Below are 13,846 nucleotides of genomic sequence, written 5' to 3' on the forward strand. Positions count from 1 at the left end.
TTGACCTATCTTTTTGATCTAACTTGCCAATTCACTTTAGACAGCCTTCCTCTTCTACCCTCATAATTGCACTTAATTAAATTTTAAAACTAGTTTTAAGCCTGCTCTCCTCTTCCTCAAATTGAATGGAACAGTGTCATGTTATGGTCACTTCTATCTAGATCATTGATCCTATCTCGATGCAGATCCCAGATCGAGTATATATTTACTTTCTGGCTCTGAAAATGATATTCTAAAAACTATCTCAGAAATTTACTGTGAACTCCTTACCTAGGCTGTCTTTGCCCATCTGACCTTTGCAATCTATATGGACATTCACGACTCAAATGGCTATTACTGTGCATTTCTGGCAAGCTCTCATTATTTGTTCCTTTATGCTATACTGTGTGGATACTTTGAGAGGCTTGTGCATAACATTCTCTTTACCATTTAGCATTTCTCATTTCTAACCAAATTGTTTCTCCATGTTAGTTTTCTCAGCTTGAGTAATTCCTCTCTCAAGTATCAATACCATTGTTAACTTAAAAAGCCACCCCTCCATCTTTTTGTAGTTTTTAATCATTCTGAAATGTTGTGTTTCCTTCAAAATTCAGGTCCCAATTCATGTCATCCTTCATCTCTATTCATTTTCCTTTTGAGCTCTTAGTTCTTCTGTTTTATTTTGAATGCTAGGTATTTTTTGATGCAGAGCCTTTACTTCAATCTTCTACTATTTGTAAATTCCAGACTTAACTGTTTGTTGACTCTTAAATTTATATTCTGTAATCCCTCCTGTTGTGCAGTTTCTCTTTTTCTGCACAAGGACCTTTTAACTTGAGCTTTAACTCTACTTTGATTTATGAGATGTTCCCAAATTTGATCACCTGCCATGACAACTTAAAATCGCCTGTACTTCCCTAGTTATGCTGTTGGCAAGAGTGCCCTCTGTCTGTTTTGTATGATTCTGGTTAAAGAATAAATATTGGCCAGATATGCGGTCTGCTGTTCTTTGAAATCATGTAATGGGATCTTTTGTGTCTACCCTGTGGGGCCATGAGGATATTGGTTGAACATCACTGCCAGCCACACTCGCTCAGTGTTTTACTGGAGTGTTAGTCCAGTTTTTGTACTCAAATCTTTTTGGATACTGTACATAAATTGCAGTGCATAACTTGTGATATAGCATAATGTAAATTTAGCATGCTTGGGAGGATTGGCTGATTTCAACAACTGAGGTTCTACTTATCTCAACATCATCTATTGTACATTCATTGTAATCAGCTAAGTCTAAAGAATGAAGTCAACCAAATGTCAGTTGGGGAGCTTTTAGAGGATTGTACTTTATACACATTGCATAATTAGTAAATAATGTATTTTGTATAATATAATTTCACAATTGATACAGTGAAAGAGAACACTCTTTTACATATCATGTCTGCACTGGACCTCCTAATAAGCAATTCACTAAGTGACATTCTGTCATCTTCTCCCTGTAATCCTGCACATTGTGCTTTTCCTATGTCAGCCTAGTTTTATCTTGAATGCTTCAATTGAACCTGCCTTCACTGCGCACTCGGGCAATGCATTCCAAATCTTAATCACTCATTGAATGGCTAAGTTAGCAGGCAGTATTCCAACAGTGATCTAGTTAATGTCCTGTACAGCCACAACATGACCTCCCAACTCCTGTACTCAATAGTCTGACCAATAAAGGAAAGCATACCGAAGGCCGCCTTGACTATCCGATATACCTGTGACTCCATTTTCAAGGAGCAATGAACCTGCATTTGAAGGTCTCTTTGTTCAGCAACACTCCCTAGGACCTTACCATTAAGTGTATAAGTCCTGCTAAGATTTGCTTTCCCAAAATACAGCACCTCGTATTTATCAGAATTAAAATCCATCTGCCACTTCTCAGCCCATTGGCTCATCTGGTCAAGATTCTGTTGTAATCTGAGGTAACCCTCTTCGCTGTCCACCACACCTCCAATTTTGGTGTCATCTGCAAACTTACTAACTATACCTCTAATGCTCACATCCAAATCATTTATATAAATGACAAAAGGTGGCGGACCCAGCACCGATCCTTGTGGCACTGCACAGGTCACAGACCTCCAGTCTGAAAAACAACCTTCCTCCACCACCCTCTGTCTTCTACCTTTGAACCAGTTCTTTATCCAAATGGCTAGTTCTCCCTGTATTCCATGAGATTTAATCTTGCTCACCAGTTTCCCATGGGGAACCTTGTCCAACGCCTCACTGAAGTCCACATAGATCACATCTACCACTTTGCCCTCATCAATTCTCTTTGTTACTATTTCAAAAAACTCAATCAAGTTTGTAAGACATGATTTCCCATGCACAAAGCCATGTTGACTATCCCTAATCAGTCATTGCCTTTCCAAATACATGTACATCCTGTCCCTCAGGATTCCCTCCAACAACTTGCCTACCACTGACATCTGGCTCACTGGTCTGTAGTTCCCTCGCTTGTCCTTACCATCCTTCTTAAACAGTGGCACCACGTTCGCCAACCTCCAGTCTTCCAGCACTTCACCTGTGACTATCGATGATACAAATATCTCAGCAAGAGGACCCAGCAATCACTTCCCTCACTGCCCACAGAATTCTAGTGTACACCTGATCAGGCCCGGGGGATGTATCCACCTTTGTGTTTCAAGATATCCAACACTTCCTCCTCTGTAATATGGACATTTTTCAAGATGTTACCATCTATTTCCCTACATTCTACATCATCTTCCATGTCCTTTTCCATAGTAAATACTGATGCAGAATACTCATTTAGTATCTCCCCCATTTTCTGTGGCTCCACACAAAGGCGACCTTGCTGATCTTTGAGGGACCCTATTCTCTCCCTAGTTACCCTTAAATATGTTTGGATTCTCTCTTTAATTCTATTTGCCAAAGCTATCTCATTATCCTTTTTTGCCCTCCTGATTTCCCTCTTAAGTATACTCCTACTTCCTTTATACTCTTCTAAGGATTCACTCAATCTAACCTGACATATGCTTCCTTCTTTTTCCTAGCCAAACCCTCAATTTCTTTAGTCATCCAGTATTCCCTATACTTACCAGCCTTTCCTTTCACCCTAAGAAGAATATACTTTCTCTGGACTCTTTTTATCTCATTTCTGAAGGCTGTCCATTTTCCAGCTGTCCCTTTACCTGCAAACATTTGCCCTCAGTCAGCTTTTGAAAGTTAGATTAGACTTACAGTGTGGAAACAGGCCCTCCGGCCCAACAAGTCCACACCGACCCGCCGAAGCGAAACCCACCCATACCCCTACATTACCCCTTACCTAACACTACGGGCAATTTTAGCATGGCCAATTCACCTGACCCGCACATCTTTGGACTGTGGGAGGAAACCGGAGCACCCGGAGGAAACCCACGCAGACACGGGGAGAACGTGCAAACTCCACACAGTCAGTCGCCTGAGTCGGGAATTGAACCCGACTTCTTGCCTAGGCCAATTTTGACGGTACTTTCTCTAATTTAGAGCTTCAACTTTTAGATCTGGTCTATCCTTTTCCATCACTATTTTAAACCTAATAGAATTATGGTCGCTGGCCCCAGAGTGCTCCCCCACTGACACCTCCAGTCACCTGCCCTGCCTTATATTTCCCAAAAGTAGGGCACATTTTGCACCTTCTCTAGTAGGTACATCCACATTCTGAATCAGAAAATGTTCTTGTACACAATTAACAAATTCCTCTCCATCTAAACCCTTAACACTATGGCAGTCCCAGTCTATGTTTGGAAAGTTGAAATCGCCCACCATAATCACCCTACTATTCTTACAGATAGCTGAGATCTCCTTACAAATTTGTTTCTCAATTTCCCTCTGACTATTAGGGGGTCTATAATACAATCCCAATAAGGTGATCATCCCTTTCTTATTTCTCCGTTCCACCCAAATAACTTCCCTGGATGTATTTCTGAGAATATCATCCCTCAGTACAGCTGTAATGCTATCCCTTATCAAAAATGCCACTCCCCCTCCTCTCTTGCCTCCCTTTCTGTGCTTCCTGTAGCATTTGTATCCTGGAACATTAAGCTGCCAGTCCTGTCCATCCCTGAGCCATGTTTCTGTCACTGCTGTGATATTGCCAGTTCCTTGTTCCTAACCATGCCCTGAGTTCATCTGCCTTCTCTGTTAGGCCTCCTTGTATTGAAATAAGTGCAATTTAATTTATTAGTCCTACCTTGTCCCTGCCTGCCCTGACTGTTTGTTTGACTCGCTTCTGACCTCAACTGTACTTGTCTCAGATTGATCTGTTTCTTCACTATCTTCCTGGCTTCCCCCCCTCCCCCATACCACCATCACCAAACCTGTATTAGTTTAAATCCACCCGAGCAGCAGCTCTAGCAAATCTCCCTGCCAGTGTATTTGTCTCCTTCCAATCTCTGTGCAATCCGTCCTTCTTGTACAGGTCACTTCTACCCCAAAAGAGATTCCAATGATCCAAAAATGTGAATTCTTCTCCCATACACCAGCTCCTCAGCCACGCATTCATCTGCTCTATCCTCCTATTCATACCCTCACTAGCTCATAGCACTGGGAGTAATCCAAATATTACTACTCCCGAGGACCTCCTTTTTTAAGTTCCTGCCTAACTCTGTAATCACCCAACTCAACCTTTTCCCTTCCTATGTCATTGCTTCCAATGTGGACAATGTCCTCCTGCTTTTTTTCCCCAAATATCCAAAACAATGCAACAGCATATGGAACAGTAATTGCTACCCCTGCACTTCAAGGAAATCACCAAAAATACTTCAAAAAAGGAGCAGTTGTTACAGCCAGAAATTTTTCTCATTCTTCATCTTGGATTATTTGGGTGGCAGCTTTGAGGCAGGATGGACATGGACCCCAAGATCCCTCTGTTCTGCCACACCGCCAAGATACCCGCCTTTAACCCTGTCGTCTGTTCAAATTCTCATTGCAACCTACAACAACCCTCCGCACTATCCATAACTCCACCAACCTTGGGGTCATTGGCAAACTTACTAACTACCCTTCCACTTCTTCATCCAAGTCATTTATAAAAATCAATGAGTAGAGATCCCAGGACGCATCCCTGTGGAACACCACTGGTTGCCGAACTCCAGGCTGAATACTTTTCATCTTCTACTATCCCCTGTCTTCAATGGGCCATCCAATTCTATATCCAGACAGACAGGTTTCCCTGTATCCCATGCCTCCTTACTTTCTGAATGAGCCTACCATGGGGGACCTTATCAAATATCTTGCTCAAATCCATATACATCACATTCACTGCTCTACCTTCATCGATGTGTTTTGTCACATCCTCAAAGAATTCAGTAACACTTGTAAGGCATGACCTGCCCCCTCAAAGCCATGCTATCTTTAATCAAACTGTTTTTTTTTCTAGAAATCATAAATTCTGTTAGTCAGAATTCTCTCCAGTAATTTGCCCGCCACAGACGTAAGACTGACTAGTCTGTAATTCCCAGGATTATCCATATTCCCTGTTGAACAAGGACATTTGCCACCCTCGAATCATCCGCACTGGTGGACCATGAGGATCATCGCCAAAGGCGCAGCAATCTCTTCCTTCACTTCCTGTAGTAACTTTGACTATATCCCGTCTGACCCGGGGACCTCTCTATCTTATGTTTATACAGATTTTAAGCACATTTTCCTCCTTAACATCAAGCTGTTCTAACACATCAGCCGGTTTCACGCTGTTCTCACAAACAACAAGTTCCCTCTCGGTAATACTGAAGCAAAGTATTCATTAAGCAACTCCCCTACTTCTTCCGACTCCAGGCCCGAGTTCCCTCCACTGTACCTGTTCGGCCCTACCCTCACTCTGGCCATCCTCTTATTCCGCACATAAGTGCAGAATGCCTTAGGGTTTTCCTTAATCCTACCTGCTAAAGCTTTTTCATACCCTTTCTAGCTGTCCTAAATCCATTCTTCAGTTCCTTCCTGGCTACCTTGTCACCCTCTAATACCCTGTTTGATCCTTGCCTCCTCAACATTAAGCTTCCTCCTTGTTCTTGATGAGAAGTTCCTTGTCCCTTGTCACTTGTCACTTGAGGTTTGTTTACCCTACCATCCCTACCTTGCCTCAGTGGGACAAACCTATCCAGTACCATCAGTGAGTGCTCCCTAAACAACCTCTACATTTCTGTCATGCATTTTCCTGAGAATATCTGTTCCCAATTAAGGCACCCGAGTTACTGTCTAATAGCATTGTAATTCCCCCTCCCCCAATTAAATGCTTTGCCATATCATCTGTTCCCATCTCTAATGACAAGTAAAATTAAGAAAAATCCAAAATTATTTTCTGTTCATAGAGTACAAGACTAACTAGGAGAGAATTGGGGCACATTAAAGACCATAATTTGTGTGTAGAGTTCGAAGATTTAGGTCAGGTTAGGATTGTGGATGAATATTTTTTGTTGCTCACTAGTGAGAGGGGTGATTATGGATATAGAGATTAGGGCTAACCATTTGGAACAGAAAGAACTTAACAGACCGGGAGGAAATTAAGTCTTCTGGCAGACTTAAAAGTAAATCTCTAAGGCGGATGAAATATATTCCAGGCTGTTGAGTGAGGCATGGGAGGAAATGACGGGGTTCTGGCAATAATTTTTCAATTCCCCTCTGGCCACAGGAGAGATGCCAGAGGACTGGAGAAAAGACAGTGTGGTATTGTTATTAATAAGAGAGTCAGGGATAAGCCAGGAAACTACAATCTAATCTCAGTGCTGGATAACAATATATTTGAAGTGATTCTGAGGGACAAAATTAATCTGTATTTGGAGAGGCAGGAATTAATCAGTAACAGTCAGCATGGTTTTGTGGTAGGAAGGTCATGTTTAACCAATTTGAATTTTCAGAAAAGATGGCGAGCTATGTAGATAAAGGCAGTGTATTTGATGTGAGAACTTGGATTCTAGCAAGGCTTTTGAGAAGGTCCTCTGTGGGAGACTGATAGGTAAGCACTAAAGGGATATAAGGAAATCTGGCAATTTGGCTAAGTGGCAAGAAGCAGAGTGTGATGGTCAAGGGGTGGGTTTTGTGGCTGGAAGCCTGTCTGGTGGGATTACACATTAATCCGTTTTGGGGTCCTTGCTGTTTGCAACATATATGTAAATAATTTAGACTTGAATAGGAGGGTTGATCAGTATATTCACCAATGATACAATTATTAATGGAGTGATAACTAGCCTTGGGTTACAGAAGGAGATTGGCTGATCAATGGCAAATTATCCATCTGGATAATTAAGAGGTGGTGCACTTGAGCAGCAAAAATAAGGTGGGGCAATGCATGATGAATGGTAGGATCCTTGGAATTACTAAAGATGAGAAGGGTATTGGTGTGTGAGAAGCAATATGGTACACCTCAGTGTATTAGCCGAAGAGCAGAGAGGTTACGTTGGAGCTGCAGGATGTATTGGTTTGGCTCCAACTAGAGTATTACATGCAGTTTATGCAGTAGCTGTAATAGCACTGGACAAAGTGCAGAGGAGATTTACCATGGATGTAATCTCGCCTGGAGAATTTTACTTATGAAGGTAGAAGCTGTAAGGCAGAGCTTGCAGCTTTTTGTTCAAACCCTGAACTTCAAGAATCATCTGCCGGTCCATGTACACAATGCTGGAAGTAGGGTTAGGCTGAATGGGCTGTTTTTCAACCAGCAGGAACACGATGGGCGGAGTGATCTGTGCCATAAATGTTCTTTTTGAGAACCAGTCAGGGCAATCGCTTTTTTAGTGAGTACTCACCTGTCAGCATCCATGAGACAAGTCAGGAATCAGATGACATTCTTCCTGCTTGTCTGGATTAATGCAGTAACCCTTGAAATTCAACTCCATCAAGGGCAGAGTAACCAATTAGTGACATCTTTAAATGTTAAATTTTCATTCTCTCCACCACTGGTGCATTGTAATTATAATTGAACCATCTACAAGATGCATTGCACAATTACTCTAAAGCTGTTTCAGACAAGCTTCCAAAGTCTTCCAAACCTGCCAACTCTACCGCCAAGAATGGTATGGAAACACACTACCTGCAAGTTCCCCTGCAGACCCCATATAGTTCTTACTCCATTATCGTTATGTGTCACTGGGTCAAATTCATGGAACTTACTGCCTAAGAGCATGTAGAAGTATTTTTTTTTGCATGGATTGCTGCAATCCAAGAAGCATCCCCACCTCCTTTTCCCTCCCCACCACTTCCTCAAGGGCACTTAGATATGGGCAATTAATACTAACCTCATCAGTAACACCAGCATTCCATGAATAATTTATTTTTCTGAATAAGTTGAACTTTTTTCTTTATGCTCTTCACAAAAGAAATATTGTGAAAAGCTAACTCCCAAGATGCAAGTAATTCAAATGTTTTAAAAGTTGCTATAGTGCTAATTCTGTGGCCATATTGAGTGTAGCACTTTTATAAATGGCATTTAGTGCAGTAATTGGTTAATTTAGGGATGTGACCTCAATTATGGAAAGGAATGCGGTTAAACTTTTACTGTGAAAATGTAATCCTCTACTCAAGATAGACTGCTAATTTTAGAACCCTGATTTTAATATGTCCATTTTACACTGATGTAATATTAAACCATCCTCTTTACATAGCTGCTTTTCACAACTGAAAGGGTTGTAGAGCTGGAAAATTAGGATGTTAGAAATGTTATGCTGAAGGTTACATTGTGATGTAGATGAATTGTTGAAGGTTGTATATTCTCGCTGAAGATATGTTTTTGTAAAGAAAATGTTAACAGCTAAGCTCAAGAATTTCAGCAGTAAGTTAATCTTTCCATAATTCATATTTTGCCACTAATTGAAGGTTATTTATTTTTATGTACAGCTGTAAAGTGCAGCTTCTTGTTGAGTGGCTTTGCTCAGTGCAGTTGATGGCTTGCTGTCATCTGTGGGCAGCTAATGCACTTAACAGCACTGTCAGAGCCTGTTGTTGTGAAAATAGGGTAATTTTAGATTGTGGGTTGTATGGAGCTCTTGATGGGACTGATTTAAGCCTGCTTTTCCTTCACTTAGTGGTAGTCAATTTATTTATTGTGCTTTTGACAGAAAAGGCAATTGGTTCTGTGACTTGAGTGCTTTTAAAAAAAATGCTTCAGACGAGTGTTTTTTTTTGCTATTCACCTGCACATAATATTGTGCATTGTCCACTCTCCTTTTTGAAGGAGTATTTAGTTATCAGTTGAAATTTGTGTACTGACAAAACAGGGAATAAAATGCTGTTAAAATCATTTTTTTGAAAAAAAGACATTGGATGTTCATAAAGAACCCAAAAATTGTTGAATGCTCCAGATTTCATGCTTAGTTTTGGAATAATCGCTTTTGTACAATGGAAATTTTCACTTTTAAAACAAATCACAAAGATACAATCAACAAATATTCTAAAATGGATTATGAAAAGTAAAAGCGAAAGCATTTAATTGTACAGGTGAGATACAATTTGGTGTGGAGTGTAATCTGTTTTATATTTTTAAAATCTAGATGTTGAAAAGTGGAATGAAAATGCTATCTAATTATGCACACGTGATTTCTTTCCTGATGTCTATTTTAGACAGGATGTATAGATTCGATTCCCTACAGTGTGGAAACAGGCTCTTTGGCCCAACCAGTCTACACCGACCTTCTGAAGAGTAACCCACCCAGACCCGTTTCCCTCTGAATAATGCATTTAATACCATGGGCAACTTAGCATGGCCAATTCACCTAACCAGCACATCATCTTGACTGTGGGAGGAAACTGGAGCACCCGGAGGGAACCCACGCAGACACTGGGAGAATGTGCAAACTCCACACAGTCAGTCACCTGAGGCTAGAATTGAATTGGGACCCTGGTGCTGTGAGGCAGCAGTGCTAACCATTGAGCCACTGTATCGCCCTTATGTACGCTGGTCATTGGAATTATACCACAGAAGTTTACAACACCAAAAGAAGCTATCCAGCTATTGTCCATCAGCTTTGTTAAAGTAAAACATGGGTTGCTATAATGAAAGCTCAATATGTACTGCAAAACAACCAAAGTACTCAAATACAAGCAGCAAATTATATTTTTTCTTGGTTTTTATAGTTGCAATTATTTTTTAAAAAATTGGAGGTATTGAAGGGCCTGTACAGCAATATTAAGCTTTGATTCATTTATAATTAGCAATTTGTTTCTTTTGCAGGAGATGATGTTGGATGAAAACAATGAGAAAGCATTCTATGATTCTGATGAAGACCAAAATAAAAATGGTGTTGCTGCTAAAAAACCATATATAATGGACCCAGATCATCGACTGCTGCTCCGGAACACCAGGCCATTACTACAGAGTAGGAATGCTGCTGTATGCATCACAATGTCTTTATTACCTTAATTGTTATAATCAGTAAATCCATGTCATTCCTGATGTAAGGAAGGGAAAATGGCACACGCAATGATGTTTTCTTTCCAGCCAGATTGCCTGTAGATGATATCCAGTAGCTTCATGTCACTCTGCTTCATTAGATAGACCAGCAGTGAAAGTAGAGAAAGTGTGATTATGATGGTATTACTGCTCCACGTGGAGTTAGACCGAACTATGGACTCTCAAACCCTGTTTGCTGTTCTTATCCACCTTCTGCTCCGATTTAACTAAGCAGCTTGGCATATAGTCAGTTCTAAATAATTATTAAAATATATCTGTCATGAGAACCTGAGTTTTTTTCAAAATGATGATTTTAAATAATTTGCAGTGAAAAGCCTCACTTCTTGTCCAAAAGGTTTCTCATATACAATGTTATTATCAGAATGATGCTGTTAAACTGCAGAAATTGCCAGATATCAGATACTGCCCTGATGTGATGTGAGCATCTGGCATGAGTTGCTGTATGGTGAATTTTAGATGTTTGCATTTGGATTGCTGAAAGAGCACCACGGTATCCTATTGAAGGAAATGCTATTAGAAAACTATCGCTGCACTGCTTTCTTCATTTAAAAGAGAAGGTGGATGACTAACTTGCAAGACAATTAGTCTTGTTGCTGATGCATACCTTGCTGTGCTTTGTTAATAAAAGCCTCTAGTGAAATGTTTGCCATGAACATTTATTATAAAGTAAGGCTAAGCTGCAGAGCACTGCACCCTTGGATGATTGAACACATGACCAGCAATCATTCCAGATTTCTAAAAATGACATTCAGTAAATATGCTATTTTGTCTTTGATTCAGCCTTTGGTTATTGCTGTGCTATTTTTCAGACTTCCTAAATGGAAGAAAGATAACTCTGCATTATGTTTGTTGAATTCTGTTTTTGCTTCCAAGGATTAAAATTGCTCAAGGTTAATTGCACTAACTGTTATTTCTCATCTAGAAGCTCATGAAAACCATGAGATACTTTTTAAGGAGGAACTAATCTTTTCACTGTCCTGTAACACTCTAGCAACACCACCAAAACCAGGGTTAATTTATTTGCGGTTCATGCTTAACAATTTTAATGTAGCAAAATATCTGCTTCACTGAGAAGCAGAGAAGTAAAAATTGACATTGGACTGAAGGAGAGACATTAGTGAGCAGGTCAGTTTTCATTTAAGTGGTATTAAAAGGATGAGAGTGTTGGAGGAGTTCAGATTGGAGGTTGCAGAGTGTGAGGTGGGGGAATTTAAACTGACAAGCCAGTGGAAATTATGAAGTTGAAGAGATTCATGTATCTGGAAGATGTTGTCTGAATGGGTTTTAGATGTGAAAATTTGAATACAATGAGAGTCATAAAATGGGCTGTGAGAGCCTGTCCTTGCATAAAGAAGAAAGACAATGGTTCAGTCAGACAGGACTGCAGCAGCAAGGTTTTATGTGAGCAGAAATTCACGAGGAGTGGACAAAGGGAAAGTAATCAAGAAAGACTCCATAAAATACTAAACGTGACAAAAGTTTGGATGAGGTTTCAATAGCAAAATGACTAAGATAGAAATTAGGACAGAAGCAACAAACTGGTCTTCCTCACTAATTTCAAAAATTCATTGCCCTCCAATACAGCTACCTCATTCTTCTAAATTCTCGTGAATATAATCCAGTGTCCCTTCATACATCAGTCCTGTCACCCCAGGAATCAATGTGGTAAACTTTTGTTACACTTGCTCCATAGCAAGAACATCCTTCCTCAGACCAGCAGACCAAAACCACAAACAGTACTTCAGGTGTGTCTCACCAAGGCTCTGTGCAATTGCAATAAGGCTTCCCTGCTCCTGTACTTGAGTCCTCTTGCTAGAAGGCTAGTGTGCCCTTTGCATTGTCACTGCCTGCTGCAACTACATATTTACTTTCAATGACTGGTGTACAAAGACACCCAGTCTCATTTTCCCAATGTGTCTGCATTCAAACAATACTTTGCCTTCCTGTTTTTGCTACCAAAATGAATACACTCACATTTATCCAATTGCACTTCATCTGCCAGGCACTCATCTTCTCACTCAATTTGTTCAAATCACACTGGAGCATTTTGCCTCCTTGCAGCTCACCCTCCCACCCAGCTTTGTGTCATCTGCAAACTTGAAGATATTACGTTTATGTTTTGAATAGCTGGTGTCCATGCCCTGGTAGCTGCAGTACCTAGCTAGTTATTGCCTGCGACTCGGAAAAATACCTGTTTATTCCTCCTTTGTTTCCTGTCTGGCAACCACTTACCTATCCATATCAGTATGGTACCCCCAACCTTGTGCACTTGAATATATTATGTGGGACCTTATCAAAAGTGCATGTCTAAACACTTGGTAAATGTTGGGGTGTCTGCTTCCAACACGCTTAGTGAGTTCCAGATTCCCATCTCCTTCCTGTTGAAAAACTACTTTGCATCCCCACCATACCTCCTAACCCTGACCTTACATCTGTCCCCATGGTCACTGGTCCCTCCACCACGGGGAAACGTTCCTTCCTATGTATCAATACCAATCCATAATTTTTCACAGCTCAATAATGTTGCTCCCCAGTCTCTTCTGCTCCAAGGAAAACAACCCCAATCTGTCCAGTCTTCATAACTAAAACTCTCCAGCCCAGGATGCATGCTCATAAATTTCCTCTGAACCATCTCCAGTGCAATTGCATTCCTCTTCTGATATGGGTTCCAGAACTGTACATACTATTCTAGCTATGTCTAACCAACATTTATTATACAGTTCCAGTATCATTGTTGGTTTTGAATCCCATAAATTTCTCCAACACCATTTCCCTACTAATACTGATGATTTTTACCCCTAGTTCCTCCCTCACATAGACAGTATAATTTCCAACATGTTAGCTCATTATTTATTGTCCTCTGAAGACATAGCCAAAATGTGTATTTAACTGGTCTGTTGTCTTTGGTTCCCATTATCCAGTTACCTGTTCATGACAAAGAATCCACATTTGTCTTCATTAAACCTTTTTCTGGTAATATACTTAGAACTAGATGTGGGTTTGCTCGCTGAGCTGTAAAGTTCATTTTTAGGCGTTTCATCACCATACTAGGTAACATTTTTAGTGAGTCTCCGAATGAAACACTGGTGACGTAGCCCACTTTCTACTTATGTTTGTGTTTCCTTTAGGTTGGTGATGTCATTTTCTGTTCTTTTTCTCTGGTGGTGTTAAATGGGATCCAAGGAGATATGTTTGTTGATAGAGTTTTGGTTGGAATGCTGTGCTTCTAGGAATTCTTGTGCGTGTCTCGATTTAGCTGACCTAGGATGGATGTGTTGAGTCAGTTGAAGTGGTGTCCTTCCTCATCTGTATGTAAGGATATTAGTGAGAGTGGCTCATGTCATTTTGTGGCTAGTGGATGTTCATGTATCCTTGTGGTTAGTTTTCTGCTTGTTTGTGCAATGTATTGTGTGTTACAGTTCTTGCAAG

General features: G+C 40.5%; 1 protein-coding gene across 2 annotated transcripts in view; it reads left to right on the plus strand.

The window, feature by feature from the left end:
• The window catches only part of ap3b1a (adaptor related protein complex 3 subunit beta 1a), a 309,270-nt gene that overhangs the window by 131,241 nt on the left and 164,183 nt on the right, over nucleotides 1-13,846 (plus strand). For both annotated transcript variants that reach the window (XM_060835806.1, XM_060835815.1), the window contains exon 8: nucleotides 10,178-10,336. In XM_060835806.1, the coding sequence (XP_060691789.1) occupies nucleotides 10,178-10,336 (159 nt within the window). The remainder of the gene's footprint in view (nucleotides 1-10,177; nucleotides 10,337-13,846) is intronic.

Source organism: Hemiscyllium ocellatum, chromosome 2, assembly GCF_020745735.1.
Source record: "Hemiscyllium ocellatum isolate sHemOce1 chromosome 2, sHemOce1.pat.X.cur, whole genome shotgun sequence".
Classification (NCBI taxonomy): domain Eukaryota; kingdom Metazoa; phylum Chordata; class Chondrichthyes; order Orectolobiformes; family Hemiscylliidae; genus Hemiscyllium; species Hemiscyllium ocellatum.